The 12,623-nt window shown below is 41.2% G+C and overlaps 1 protein-coding gene across 1 annotated transcript in view; it reads left to right on the top strand.

Annotated features, from left to right (window-relative positions):
- Window positions 1–12,623, top strand: part of SYCP2L (synaptonemal complex protein 2 like) — a 48,275-nt gene that overhangs the window by 21,382 nt on the left and 14,270 nt on the right. The window contains exons 14-21 of the mRNA XM_087703588.1: window positions 1,864–1,921; window positions 3,194–3,246; window positions 3,584–3,632; window positions 4,324–4,373; window positions 5,382–5,430; window positions 9,922–10,081; window positions 11,073–11,122; window positions 11,452–11,578. Coding sequence (XP_087559714.1) covers window positions 1,864–1,921; window positions 3,194–3,246; window positions 3,584–3,632; window positions 4,324–4,373; window positions 5,382–5,430; window positions 9,922–10,081; window positions 11,073–11,122; window positions 11,452–11,578 — 596 coding nt within the window. The remainder of the gene's footprint in view (window positions 1–1,863; window positions 1,922–3,193; window positions 3,247–3,583; window positions 3,633–4,323; window positions 4,374–5,381; window positions 5,431–9,921; window positions 10,082–11,072; window positions 11,123–11,451; window positions 11,579–12,623) is intronic.

Genomic DNA, 12,623 nt, shown 5'->3' with positions numbered 1-12,623 from the left:
TAGGTAGGGAGAGAAAGTAGGTAGGTAGGTAAAGGGATAGAGAGAGAGAGAGAAATACAGTAGGTAGATAGGGAGAGAGAGTGTGTAGGTAGGTAGAGGGATAGAGAGAGAAAAATAGAGATATCTATCTCTATTTCTCTCTATCCCTCTACCTACCTACACACACTCCCTACCTACCTATACAGTAGATAGGTAGGAGTTTCTGCTGGCACAGCACTTGATCAATGTAATTCTCATCAATCAGTTAAAGAGCTTTCCAAAAGGAAAAAAAAGGTTTTGCATTCTGCAACCCCCCCCAAAACACCCCATTTTTCATGAAAACGGGCCCGTTTTTTTCAAATAAAAGGCATGAATAGCCTTGGGGAGGCTTGCTCCTAGGGGTGTGCCCCCCCCCAAATGAGAAAAAAATGTCCCATTTTTCGTGAAAACGGGCCCGTTTTTAAAAATTTGCATGCATACCCTTATGGAGGCTTATAGAGTGCTGCTGGGGGCTGGGGGGCCAAAAACGGCCCATTTTTGCTCATTTCTGCCCTCCCCAGCCCCCAGGAGCCCTCTGAAAGCCTCCATAAGGGTATGCACAGCCATTTGGGTGAAGGGGCGGGGCTTCGAGTGGCAAAAAAATGCTGTATTCAGTGTATAAGATGCACCCAGACTTTCAGCCTCTTTTTTGAGGAAAAAAAAGGTGTGTCTTATACTCTGAAAAATACGGTAATCTTCAAATTATCACATCATTATCACATTTAGCAAGTGTTCAAAGTTCTGATGGGTCTACCGGCAGGAAATACAGTACATGATCCAAATTTGAAGTTCTGATGGTCAGTACTCCTTCCTGCAAGTCACGTGAACATATTTTATGACAATTTTGTCATAAATCAGCATTTATTCTTGTTTTTTGGCAAAAACTGTACTCAGTTAAAACAGTGATAGGCATGCTCCATTAAGGTTTAAACTGGAGGGTTACCCATATTTCAGTGAGATCTGCCAATATGTATAATGGTGCCCTTTTTGTACTGCTAAAATGTCTCAATCAGACTGATACATTATTTGAAATAGTGTCAACTATTCTCTGCATTTTTACTTTTCCAGAAAATGCAGTTGGAAACTGTAGAATTACTTTTTTTTTTAGTGGATGCATTTTTAAATTGATAATCTTAACAATTTTGGGACGCGGTGGCTCAGTGGCTAAGACACTGAGCTTGTCGATCCGAAAGGTCGGCGGTTCACATCCCTAGCGCCGCGTAATGGAGTGAGCTCCCGTTACTTGTCCCAGCTTCTGCCAGCCTAGCAGTTCGAAAGCATTTTTAAGATTTGCATTCGTAAAAATGCAAATAAAAAAATAGGAACCACCTTTGGTGGAAACGGTAACAGCATTCTGTGCACCTTTGCTAGTCACATGACCACGGAGATGTCATTGGACAGCGCTGGCTCGTCAGCTTTGTAACAGAGATGAACACCGCCCCCTAGAGAGCCGAGGTGGCGCAGTGGTTAGAGTGCAGCACTGCAGGCCACTTCAGCTGACTGCTATCTGCTATCTGCAGTTTGGCGGTTCTAATCTCACCGGCTCAAGGTTGACTCAGCCTTCCATCCTTCCGAGGTGGGTGAAATGAGGGCCCAGACTGTGGGGGCGATATGCTGACTCTGTAAACAGCTTAGAGAGGGCTGAAAGCCCTATGAAGCGGTATATAAGTCTAACTGCTATTGCTATTGCTATTGCTATAGAGTCAGGAACGACTAGCACATATGTGTGGAGGAACCTTTACCATTACTTTATAAACAGTTTTAACACTTTAAGTATAAACTGATGTAGTTGTTGTAGAGTCTTGAGGCTAAATAATTTCTTTTGTTCCTTTCTATGGCGTGTAGTGAACTGGATGTGGAAGGAGAAGCTGATATCCCACTTAGGGAAACCCACCCTTTAAAGGTATGTTGTATCTAGCAACAACACCCTTGTCCTCCTGGTGTTTTCCCAATGTGTTGGAAGTCAACTCCTATAATTTTCAATTAACCGTTGTAGGAATTCATGCCCAACACATGAAGAGGTCACAGTAAGGGTGAATTCAGCATGGTTGCTTTGAGGAAAGTAATTTGCTTTCTTTGCTTTTTGTTTTCATTCCTGATTTTATGTGATAATTATTTAAGGCTGATAAAAACAGTGAGGGTGTCAGCCTCCGCTTGCTGTTGCTTCGGCTGCCATTGAAACGGGAAGGGGGGGGCATGGTATTTGGGAGGGGAATCATGCTGTGCTGGAGGAAGATTCTAGACTCTGTTCGACCATCTTACTGCGCATGTGGAAGAAGGGAGTTTCCCGCCAAGGTTAACTGTCCAGCATTCCATCCTGGTGATGCCTTTTGAAGTTATCTCCCACCTGACAGTTGGGTGCATTATAATTGGACTATGGACTGGGGTGCCAAGGGGAGGGGATTGAGTTATACATGATATATTCGCTTTCGCGCCTAATTAACCAGATTCAGCTTAGCTTTGCAACTGTTCATTTATAATTAGTAAAAGTACACTTGATTTCAATCAAATGGAGTTGAGTGGTTTCTTTCCTGATTATTAAATGAAGTCGTGGCTGACAGTGGGTTTGGGTTTCATAAGTGGCTGGTTAATAGAAATGCTTGTCTTGCAAATCAACAACATTCATAGATATCTGAACCCCATTACTACCAGACTTGAGGTGGCAAAAGGGAACCGCAAGAGTGGAGGTGAAAATTGGCAACAAAGAAGGATAGCTGACAAACTGGATGATAGATTAGAGTGATGGTGTTCGGGGGAAAAACTGTTCTTGTGTCTTGTTCTGGTGTGCATTTCTCTATAGCGTCGCTTTGAGGTTAGGAGTGGAAACAGTTTTGTCCAGGATGTGAGGGGGCCTCTAAATATTTTCACAGCCCTCTTTTTGACTTGTGGAGTGTACAGGTACTCAACGGAAGGCAGGTTGGTAGTAATTTTTTCCCCCCTGCATTTCTAATTATCCTCTGAAGTCTGTGTCTGTCTTGTTGGGTTGCAGAACCAAACCAGACAGTTATAGAGGTGCAGACAGCTTAATGGGCCTGTTTTTTTTTTTTTTGTTCGTTTCATTCCCTTCTTCCTAGCGTTTTCCAACAAATGCATAGACTATTTTTGTCCAAAACGTTTTGAAGCAAAATAAATATTTTGGAAATTGTTAACACGTGGCTTTGTCTTTCTGTTCCAGGATGATATCCTAGAGAAGAAAAAAGGTTCACGTAAGCAAATGGTGGAAACAAAGTAAGGAACTGTTTTTAAAGTTCTTTTAAATGGACACACAGAAGCCTTAAAATGGCTTCTACCATACTGCCTTAAAATGGCTTCTACCGTACAGCACTGTGGAGTTGCCATGGTAATGGCTTCACAGTATTCCACAAGGGGGCTCCCTCTGGAGGGGGAAAATCCAACATTAGAAATTGCAGCAACGTTCATGAAAGGAGGGTTGGGATAAATAAATATCCGGGCATTGCTGTGTTATCAGCTTTTATATACATACATACATACTCCATTAATTTTATTTGAATTGAAATTGCATTTGAAAATAATCAGTGACTTATACAAGATATTTATTTTTTAGGATGGATGAATATGAATTTTGCTTTTCTGATCCAAACACACATGATATGGTAAAAATGTAATTAAACAATTATTTCAGTGGGGAACATTTACAGGCAAATTGAGGGATTGATTGTTTACATTTTGTCAGGTTGCTGTGAACTCTTCAACAATCCCAGATAAAATTTCTTCAGAAGAATATCTATAAACAATCTTAGTTGCGTCGTTCATCTCCTCTATCCCCATATTTCCACTAATTGTTAATGGTTTCAGTCATCTTAAATTCAGTTCGTTTTTATTTATTTTCCCAGTGTGGCATAAATAATTCATTACCAGTAGTAAATTAGAGAAAAGTTTATAATCAAGTTCTATCATAGCTTAGTAAATATCTCATTCTTTGCAGGATCAGGGTTCACCCAAGACTGTATCAAGAATCTACATAAATACCTAATTTCATATCTATTTAACAATATACAGTACTTAGGTTCAAAATGTTGTGATTCACCAGCATTATTTCCACAGCTTTGGAAAATATTTATTAATTTATTATTAATTTATTTGTGACAAGGCATAAACTATATCAGAAGCAGGCGTGATTTATTTGTTAATTTGTCTGGATTAAAATCAGGTTTGGCTGGTTATTTGCAAAGATGAAAGGCTTAGTATTTCAGGAACAATATTATTCCAGTTTTGCCTTAAAATCATTGTCCCATTTTTCTATTTCCTTTTTCTAAAACAATTTTCATTTTGATTTGTTTTCAGGTCTCTAAAATGAAGCAAAAAATATTCGTCCACAAGAACACTTTGCACAAGTACGAGAACTTTTTATCATGGTATTGGTATAGAATTATAACATGCATATTAGGTAGCCAATGTGAAAAGTCAAAGAAAAAGTGTAATACAATTGTTGTTCAGGGACCACAACTGAGATTGCGACTCAGTTCTTCAGCGAAGCAATTGTTACGTGAAACTGCAATTAAGCTTATGAACTTAATTCAGCTTTCCTTTGCTTTACAGACCTGCAAAATACATAAATAAGAGGATTGGCTATAGCGTTACTTTTTCTTGAGTGTTATAACTGAATGATCAACGGAAGGAAGGAAAGGAAAGGATAGGATATCTGTTATGAAAACATTAGGCATTCTTTTAAATACATTTAGATAATTCTCCCTCCTGGAGATTCCCACCTTATTAGAATTTTAGAGGCCTCTTAAGAGTTACTGAGTTAGAATATCTGTGGAGATGTTTCTTAATACATTGGAAAGCGTTCTGAGAGGATAAGAGTTCTTGAGACTCTCATTTTTTCAGCTTTTGAGTCCTACTTGGCTGCAGGGGTGGGTTTCAGGCGGTTCGTGGCGGTCCCCGCGAACCGGTTGGTCGGCGAACCCGGACGTAAGTAACTTCCGGGAACGCCGAAAGATCCACCCGCCCGCCCGCATTTCTTACCCGGTTTTGACGAGTTCTGCGCTTCCACGCATGCGCAGAACGCATACAGATCCTCCAGGAGCAGCTGGAGCATCGCACAGGCGCTAGTACGCATGCGTGCACTGTGCGCGTGCACGAGGACGCCGCCAGCCCCGTTCCAACCGAACCGGTTGGAACGGGGCGAGAAACCCACCCCTGCTTGGCTGCATTATGTTCAAGTAGGACATATTAATTCCAGCATAAACCATATGTAGCAGAAAGGTGCAGATGGAAAATATAACCAGCATAGTTTAGGAAATACAGTCTGTATTTAACAGGATTTTGCAGAATAATGCTAAATGGTTTTTTTCCTGCGGACACTGCCTCCTTCATTCATAGTCTAATATTGCATGCAGGAGTCTGGAAAAGGGAAATATGAAGCTGAGCAAGTTTGAAAGAAGTCTGGTAATGTCCAATTTTCATATTTATTATGGCCTGTATAACAGTTTATAGGCCCTTCACATGACCAAATGTTTGTGATTTCAGGACTGTAACCGCTAAATGTCTTCTTTCTGAATTTTTAAGACATTTGATTAATTCTGCCGCCCCGCCACTTGAGCAGTGCGTGAAATGAGAGATTGGTCATCTCTCACCATCTATGAACAACTTCTAATACTCTGTCTTTCATATGACTGGGTCAGTTTAAGTGCTTTGTTTTGTTTTTAAAGAATGGCCCGCTACTTAACTGAGATTGGAATGACTCATTTAGTGACTATTAACGGCTCCTTAAATCAGAAGTGAAAATGGTTGCTAAACAAACCGTGTTTGTGTGTGAGTGTATGTGTGTGTGTGAGAGAGCGAGAGAGCACAAAGATCTCTGGTTGTTGCCAATGCATTCAGATAAAGTTCTCTTGTGCAAAACTATGCCGATGTTACTTTCACCTCGCTTGCATTGTTGCCAAGCACATGAAATGTGATTGTAAGTGAACGCATTGGTAAAAAAAAAATTAAAAAAAATTATGTTGTATTTGCAATCACTAAACAAGGCAGGCACTTAAAAAGGAATGACTGTACAGCTTTCAGAATTCCAATATAGCAACTTTGGTAATCAGTCCAAACAGATCTAGAGGATGCCAGAATGGGGAAGATTCTACTGTTCCTTTATTGTTCTATATTACCTACCACTGGTGGGTTTCAAAAAAATTTCGAACCTACTCGATGTGGATGTGGCCTCCTTTGTGGGAGTGGCTTCCAGGCCATGTGACCTGGTGGGAGTGGCTTGCCATCCATGTGTTTTCTTTCTTTCTCTCTCTCTCTCTCTCTTTCCTTCCTTTTGTCTCTCTGTCCCTTTTTTGTTTTTTCCTTTCATCTCTCTTTCACTTTTTCTTTCTTTTTTCTTTCCTTTCTTTCTTCCTTTCTTTCTCTTTCTCTTTCTCTCTCTGTGTGAGTCTGTGTGTGTGTGTGTGTGTGTGTGTGTGTGTGTGGTGAGTTTCAAAATTTGTTCAAACCTACTCTGGGTGTGGCCTCCTTTGTGGGAGTAGCTTGCCGCCCATGTGACCGGATGGGAGTGGCTTGCCACCCATGTGACCGGATATGAAGATGCCGACGACACTTGTCAGAACCACCTTAAATTACCTCACACATAGCACTGGCATGCATAAGAATATGATGAAAACTTGTTTTTTAAAAGGCATCTTTGGTTTGCGTTAAAACAACTTCAACACACGCAATGTTCTGATTGCACCACAAACGCAGTAGTCATCCTTACCTTTCACAGAGGCCCTGAGTTTTATAAATAGGAGCATGATAGTGTAGAATAATCATATCCAAGGACCAGGGGTGGGTTTCAAAAAAGTTTGGAACCTCTTCTGTAGGTGTGGCCTGCTTTCCGGGTCCACTGGTGGAACCTCTTCTAACCGGTTCAGTAGATTTGACGAACCGGTTCTACCGAACTGATGCGAACTGGTAGGAACCCACCTCTGGCTAGCACATAGAATTACTCTAGAATAGATTTGAGAATAGACATGGTTTTCATGTCTGTTCATTCCGCCTCTCCCTCCCTTCTCTGAAATAACATTCAAGTCTGAAGATTTCTGAAATCACAAAGGAACTCCCAGATCTGTTATCTGATCAAATTAAGGCTTGTGGACATTACATTCTACCATAAAGAACGTGACAACCCTTTTTTTCACCAAGGGATAAAAAGCTTCATTGTGTAGCCTCCTTTGTTCTCTGCCTATGTTTTGTACTTAGCTGCCTTGATCGGATCAGATCAACCTTGTACCTGCCAGATAAATCATGTTGCAACACTCATTATCCCAAGATCCACGGAGTTAAGAGTGTAACGTACTTCCGTTTTATTGTGATGAACTAATCAATAGAAGAAAAATACAGGTGCATTCAACAGCATTAAAACAATCAACACAAGCTGAGGATGGATAAGTGTAGCTATGAAAAGAAGGGAAACTGTCACTTATTTCCAGAACAATTCTAAAAATGTGGAACATGTTGCTTGGAAGATTTTTCCATTTCTTCTTTCTTGGGAACCCCCCCCCAAACAAATCAACATATATCAAAACACTATTGTTACTAATCAAGTATTTTTTTTCTTACTCTTAATATTTTTTTTGTAATTTTTTTAAGTCAGTCTCCCTGCCCCCCAAAATCTATGAGTTGTGATATCTCAGTAGATTCCAAATTCTGAGGATTATGACCAGGATAATACCTGGGAATCTGGGTCCTGTGCCCAAGAATGCTGGTGTAAGTCAGGTGTAAGGAATTCAAGGAACGAAACAAGGTGTTGGGAGTATACTCCTAGTGTTGGGTAGGCTATATATATATATATATATATCAATCAATTTTCCTTTTAACCCTACATGGAAGACTTAGTAGATACAGGACACAAGGAGAGAGATACACAAGGAGAGAGACACCCTCTCATGGCCTCCTTTATATAGACACCTCTTAAAGTGGTAACAACAAATGGTCGTTGTTGCTTTAAATGAGTGGATGTACTTAACAGGCATAATTAACTTTACTGTAAGAAGGAGTCAAGAGAGCTCACTCTCTCTCTCTGCTTGTCCTATGCTTGATGACTTGATGACTGGAATGTGAATTGCCACTGTAAGCTATTGTTTGTTCTGTGGATTGTGTTTGGACTAATATCTACTATCTACTATCACTGCTTGTAAAGCAATTATCAGTAGTAAAGCTACTTGTTTTTACTAACAGTGTCTGAAACTCTATTCGTGTGTTTCTACTAACAACATTCTTGGAGAGATACTAGGAGATACCCCTAACACAAGGAATGCAAAGACCCTTTAGTTCATTAAAGTCATTAAAGATACAGGACACAAGGAGAGAGATACATGGAGAGAGAGAGAGAGAGAGAGAGAGAAAGAAAGAGAGAGAGAGAGAGAGAGTGTGTGAGTGTGTGAGTGTAAATACGGGACTAAGAAATACGGGCAGAACCCTCTTTTAAAGGGTTCTGTCAGACCTCTTGACCAATGGGTTTCAACCTTCTGTTCCCGCCGGAACAGAGGACCTTGGTGGAAACCTCTGTCAGTCTGTCATTGGGGGGGGGGAATATCTAACATGAAGATTCTGAGTCATCCTGTTGTAGAAAAAAACAGGACACACAAGCCAGCTCTTCAGGGAAGGAATAGTTTATTGCACAGGTCCAGAGACAAAGGCCCGAACCCCGAATGACATCAGGAAATTCCTTTTTATAGTCCTTAGCTTTTAGCTAAGCCACCTGCTAGATTTTGGGTACACCCCCCAATTGAATTACAGTAAAATTATGTCTACAGGAAGTAAATAATACATAGTCAGCTAACAGCCAACATAGCATACATTTGAGGAAGTAAATTGTGTCCTTTCAGACAGTTTTTTACAGTCAAGCCAGCAGATATATTAAAAGTAGAGACTTTTGCTACAGCAGCTTTTACGTGCAGACTTCCTAAAAGCGAACGTATGCAATTTCTATATATGAACAGCTAAAGCTTAATATCATGAGACCCTAGTTTGGTTCAGGCTTGAGGCCTACTCTGCTTCAGCTGGCTCTCTCAATCCGGTTATGGTTGTCGCAAAGGGTTCCACCACAAAACCGCGGTAGACTAAAGTGCGCTCGACGAAAGCGCGTACGTGACGTCATCACAGCGCGACGAAAACAGCACGCTGTGAGCGGTAAAGTTAAAAATAACACGTAAATCTAAACCTAACCCCCCCAAACCTAACCCTAAACCTATCCCTTAACCTAACCCTAAACCTAACGCTAACCCTTAACCTAACCCTAAACCTAACCCTAACGCTTAACGTAACCCTAAACCTAACCCTTAACCTAACCCTAAACCTAACCCTTACATTTGCGTGAATCAGCTTGCTTTAAAAGCGCTTTTTAAAGCGCCCTTTTTTCTCTGCGGTCGTATTTGTCGCGCTGCTGATGACGTCAGGTACGCGCTTTCGGCGAGCGCACTTTAGTGGACCGCAGTTTTGTCGTGCCATGGTCGCAAAGGTGCAGGATACCTGCCTTAGCACTGTGTGTGTTCTATTTGTTTTCGATGCCTTGAACATTCTGTATATTTCAACAATATTGAAAAAGGGTTTCCTAAATATTTTAGATAGTTTCCTCCCAAATGCAGGAATGTGATTCCAAAACAAAATATGTACATTTGACCCAGTGGTGGGTTTCAAAAATTTTGGAACCTCTTCTGTAGGTGTGGCCTGCTTTCCGGGTCCACTGGTGGAACCTCTTCTAACCGGTTTGGTAGATTTGACGAACCGCTTCCACCGAATAGGTGCGAACTAGTAGGAACCCACCTCTGATTTGACCTTTAAGGGTTAGCTCAGTAATGTTGATTTTAAAGGGAGGAACCCATTTAAATGCTTCTGGAATGAAACTTTGCAATGGCAGTTACCTTTCGGGTGGCACCGACTGTTGCTTGTATGTTTTCCCAGCCTTCTAACTACAAGACTCATCTCTTTTCTGAAAGTAACTCGGATCCTCTGAGCAGTGGTGGGAGTGAAAAGAGCTGGATTCGTAACTCTCAGACCAACACATTGCCCAAAGTGGCAGATTACACTCGGAAAAAAATAAAAGTCAAAAGCAAGCTAAAAGGTAAAAAAAAAACCAATGTTTGCAAAGTAGTTGTTGTTTAAAATGTTGCTAGGAGTAATTAGTTCAGTGCAACTTGTTTCCAAGTAACTGTAGGTAAAATTAAACCAGAACTTCTAAAGCAAACATTAAGGATCATAATTCTTTTAAGCTCAGACTTAAGGCTTGCAGCATTGTTTGTTTTTGTGTGTGTGTGTGTGTGTGTGTGTGTCTGCGCGCCAGTGGTGGGATTCAGCCAGTTCGCACCTATTCGGGAGAACCGGTTCTTAAGGGCCGAGGTGGCGCAGTGCTGCAGTAAATGCAGCACTGCAGGCTACTTCAGCTGACTGCAGTTCTGCAGTTCTGCTGTTCAAATCTCACCGGCTCAGGGTTGACTCAGCCTTCCATCCTTCCGAGGTGGGTGAAATGAGGACCCGGATTGTTGGGGGCGATATGCTGACTCTGTAAACCGCTTAGAGAGGGCTGAAAGCCCTATGAAGCGGTATATAAGTCTAACTGCTATTGCTATTGCTATTTCTAAGTAGTTCGGAGAACCGGTAGTTGGAAGAAATATTTTGTTTTTCCCCACTTTACAGGGCTAATCCTGTAAGGAAGGCAGGAAGGAAACATTCTGGTGTTGTTTCTAGCCTAATCTTTATTGACCTGCTTACAGAAACTGCCTCTCCGGTTAACCCTTGTTACATTGTAACAGCTAAGGCGAAGCGCCCATCGACCTGAGTGACGTTGAGTTGGCCATGCCCACTCAGTCACATGGCCACTGATCCCCGCCTACCCAGCTGGTCATCAGGGCAGAGAACTTGTTAAATTATTCGAATCCCACCACTGGTGCGCACGCAGGGGTGCCAGTTTATAGATCTGACTGTTCAGTATCATATGTTAATGATTTCTAACTTTGCATATTGCATATTACTTTCAACCTGTTGGAAGTAGTAGGTGGATAATCTTATTATCTCTGCCCATAATTGCAAACTTTCATTTATCTTTCCTCTCACAGTATTGCCCTTGTCTTCCCCAAGCAGTGGAACTGATTACGGTGCAAAGAAAGTAAGGAAAACTGGAATTGTGATCTTTTCTTTTCTTCTTTTGATGGATATGGCTGCCAAGATGTATAGACTATGTAGAATTCTATTTGGCCTAATATCTTTGCTCCTTTCTTTTTTTTTAAAATTTATATTGCCCTGTCCTTACCAGTGACGTGCGGTGAGGTTTATGGCTGGTGAGGCACTGACACAGGGGTTTCAAATTTTTTTTAGACTTGTGGACTTCAACTCCCAGAATTCCACAGCCAGGCATGCTCAGTTCCGATTTAAAACAACTTGTATGTTAGGTCTGTTGCTAGATGTTTGACTTGATGCTTTCAGTTTCTTCTCTAGGTGGAAAATCCAACAGTGCCTAGGAACAAGATACCGAGAAGAACAAATCCAATATCAGAGATGCATCACTATACAACCCATTGTCCAGTATATGTTTGTTCAACTCCTAATTCACATATTGGACAAAGTATGTGCCTCCATCCAGTCTCACTTGAGCTCTGTTTGAATCTAAAACTTTACATCATATTCTAGTGGGGTGGGCTTAATCATATTGTTGTTTTTTTTAAAATTTGTAGTAAGATTTTATTGGTAAAACGAAAATACAACATCCATAACTTGTAAAAAACAATACAACTACATTTCGAGATATTCCCATACTATCAAATCATATAAACATCAAAGGTTAGGTATCTTATTCCTTCCCTCCCTCTTCTCTTCCCTCATTTCTTTCTTTTCCATACCCTTTTCTTCCCTCCCCCCCTTACTTCCTTCTCCCCTGCCTTCCCTCCTTTCTTTTCTCCTTTCCTCCTTTCCTTCTCCCTCCTTTCCCTCCCTCGATCCCCCCTCCTTCTCACATACCTTCCCTCCTTCCCTTCCTCTTTCCCTCCTCCTTTCTTTTCTCTTAATCTCCCTCCTTTCCTCCCTCCTTCCTTCCTTCCTTTCAACTCTCCTTCTCTCTTTCTTTCCCTCCCTCTTTCCCTCTTTACTACCCTCTCCTCTTCCCTCCCTCCTTCCTCCCCCAGTTTCTTCTCTTTCTTCTCTCCTTCTTTCTTCCCACCTTCTTTCCCTTCTCTTCTTTCTCTTCCTCCTCTTTATCCTTCCCCCCTTCTTCTGCCTTTCCTGTTTCTCTCCTTTTTCCTCTCCATCCTGACTTCCCTACTGTCCTCCTTCCCTCCCCTCTAACCTTTGTTACATTTACATATTTTCCTCTGCTGAGGACAACCTGGTTCTCTTTTCCTTTCCTTGCTTAAAGAGGCAAGGATTATAAATCCTCTCGCCTCATCTAAAATGAAGTTTAATTGCTAATTCCAAGCAGGTAGTTATAGCGGATTTCCTATCAGCTTTTTTAAGTTTTCCCAACATTGTAGTCTAACAAAATTGCTCGACAGTGGGTTCTCACCCCTAATACATTTCTCCTTTCGCTTATCTCTCAGTTGTTGTATATTGTTCATTTGAGTTATTGGTTTAATCGTATTAGGTTAGTCAGCTATCTCTTTTTGTGTCTAAGTCTT

The sequence above is a fragment of the Thamnophis sirtalis genome, unplaced genomic scaffold (assembly GCF_051295495.1).
Source record: "Thamnophis sirtalis isolate CommonGarterSnake01/CBP01778 unplaced genomic scaffold, rThaSir2_p1.2 scaffold_2, whole genome shotgun sequence".
Taxonomy (NCBI): Eukaryota; Metazoa; Chordata; class Lepidosauria; order Squamata; family Natricidae; genus Thamnophis; species Thamnophis sirtalis.
The sequence above is the reverse complement of the archived record's forward strand: the minus strand, read 5'-3'. Positions and strand labels throughout refer to the sequence as shown.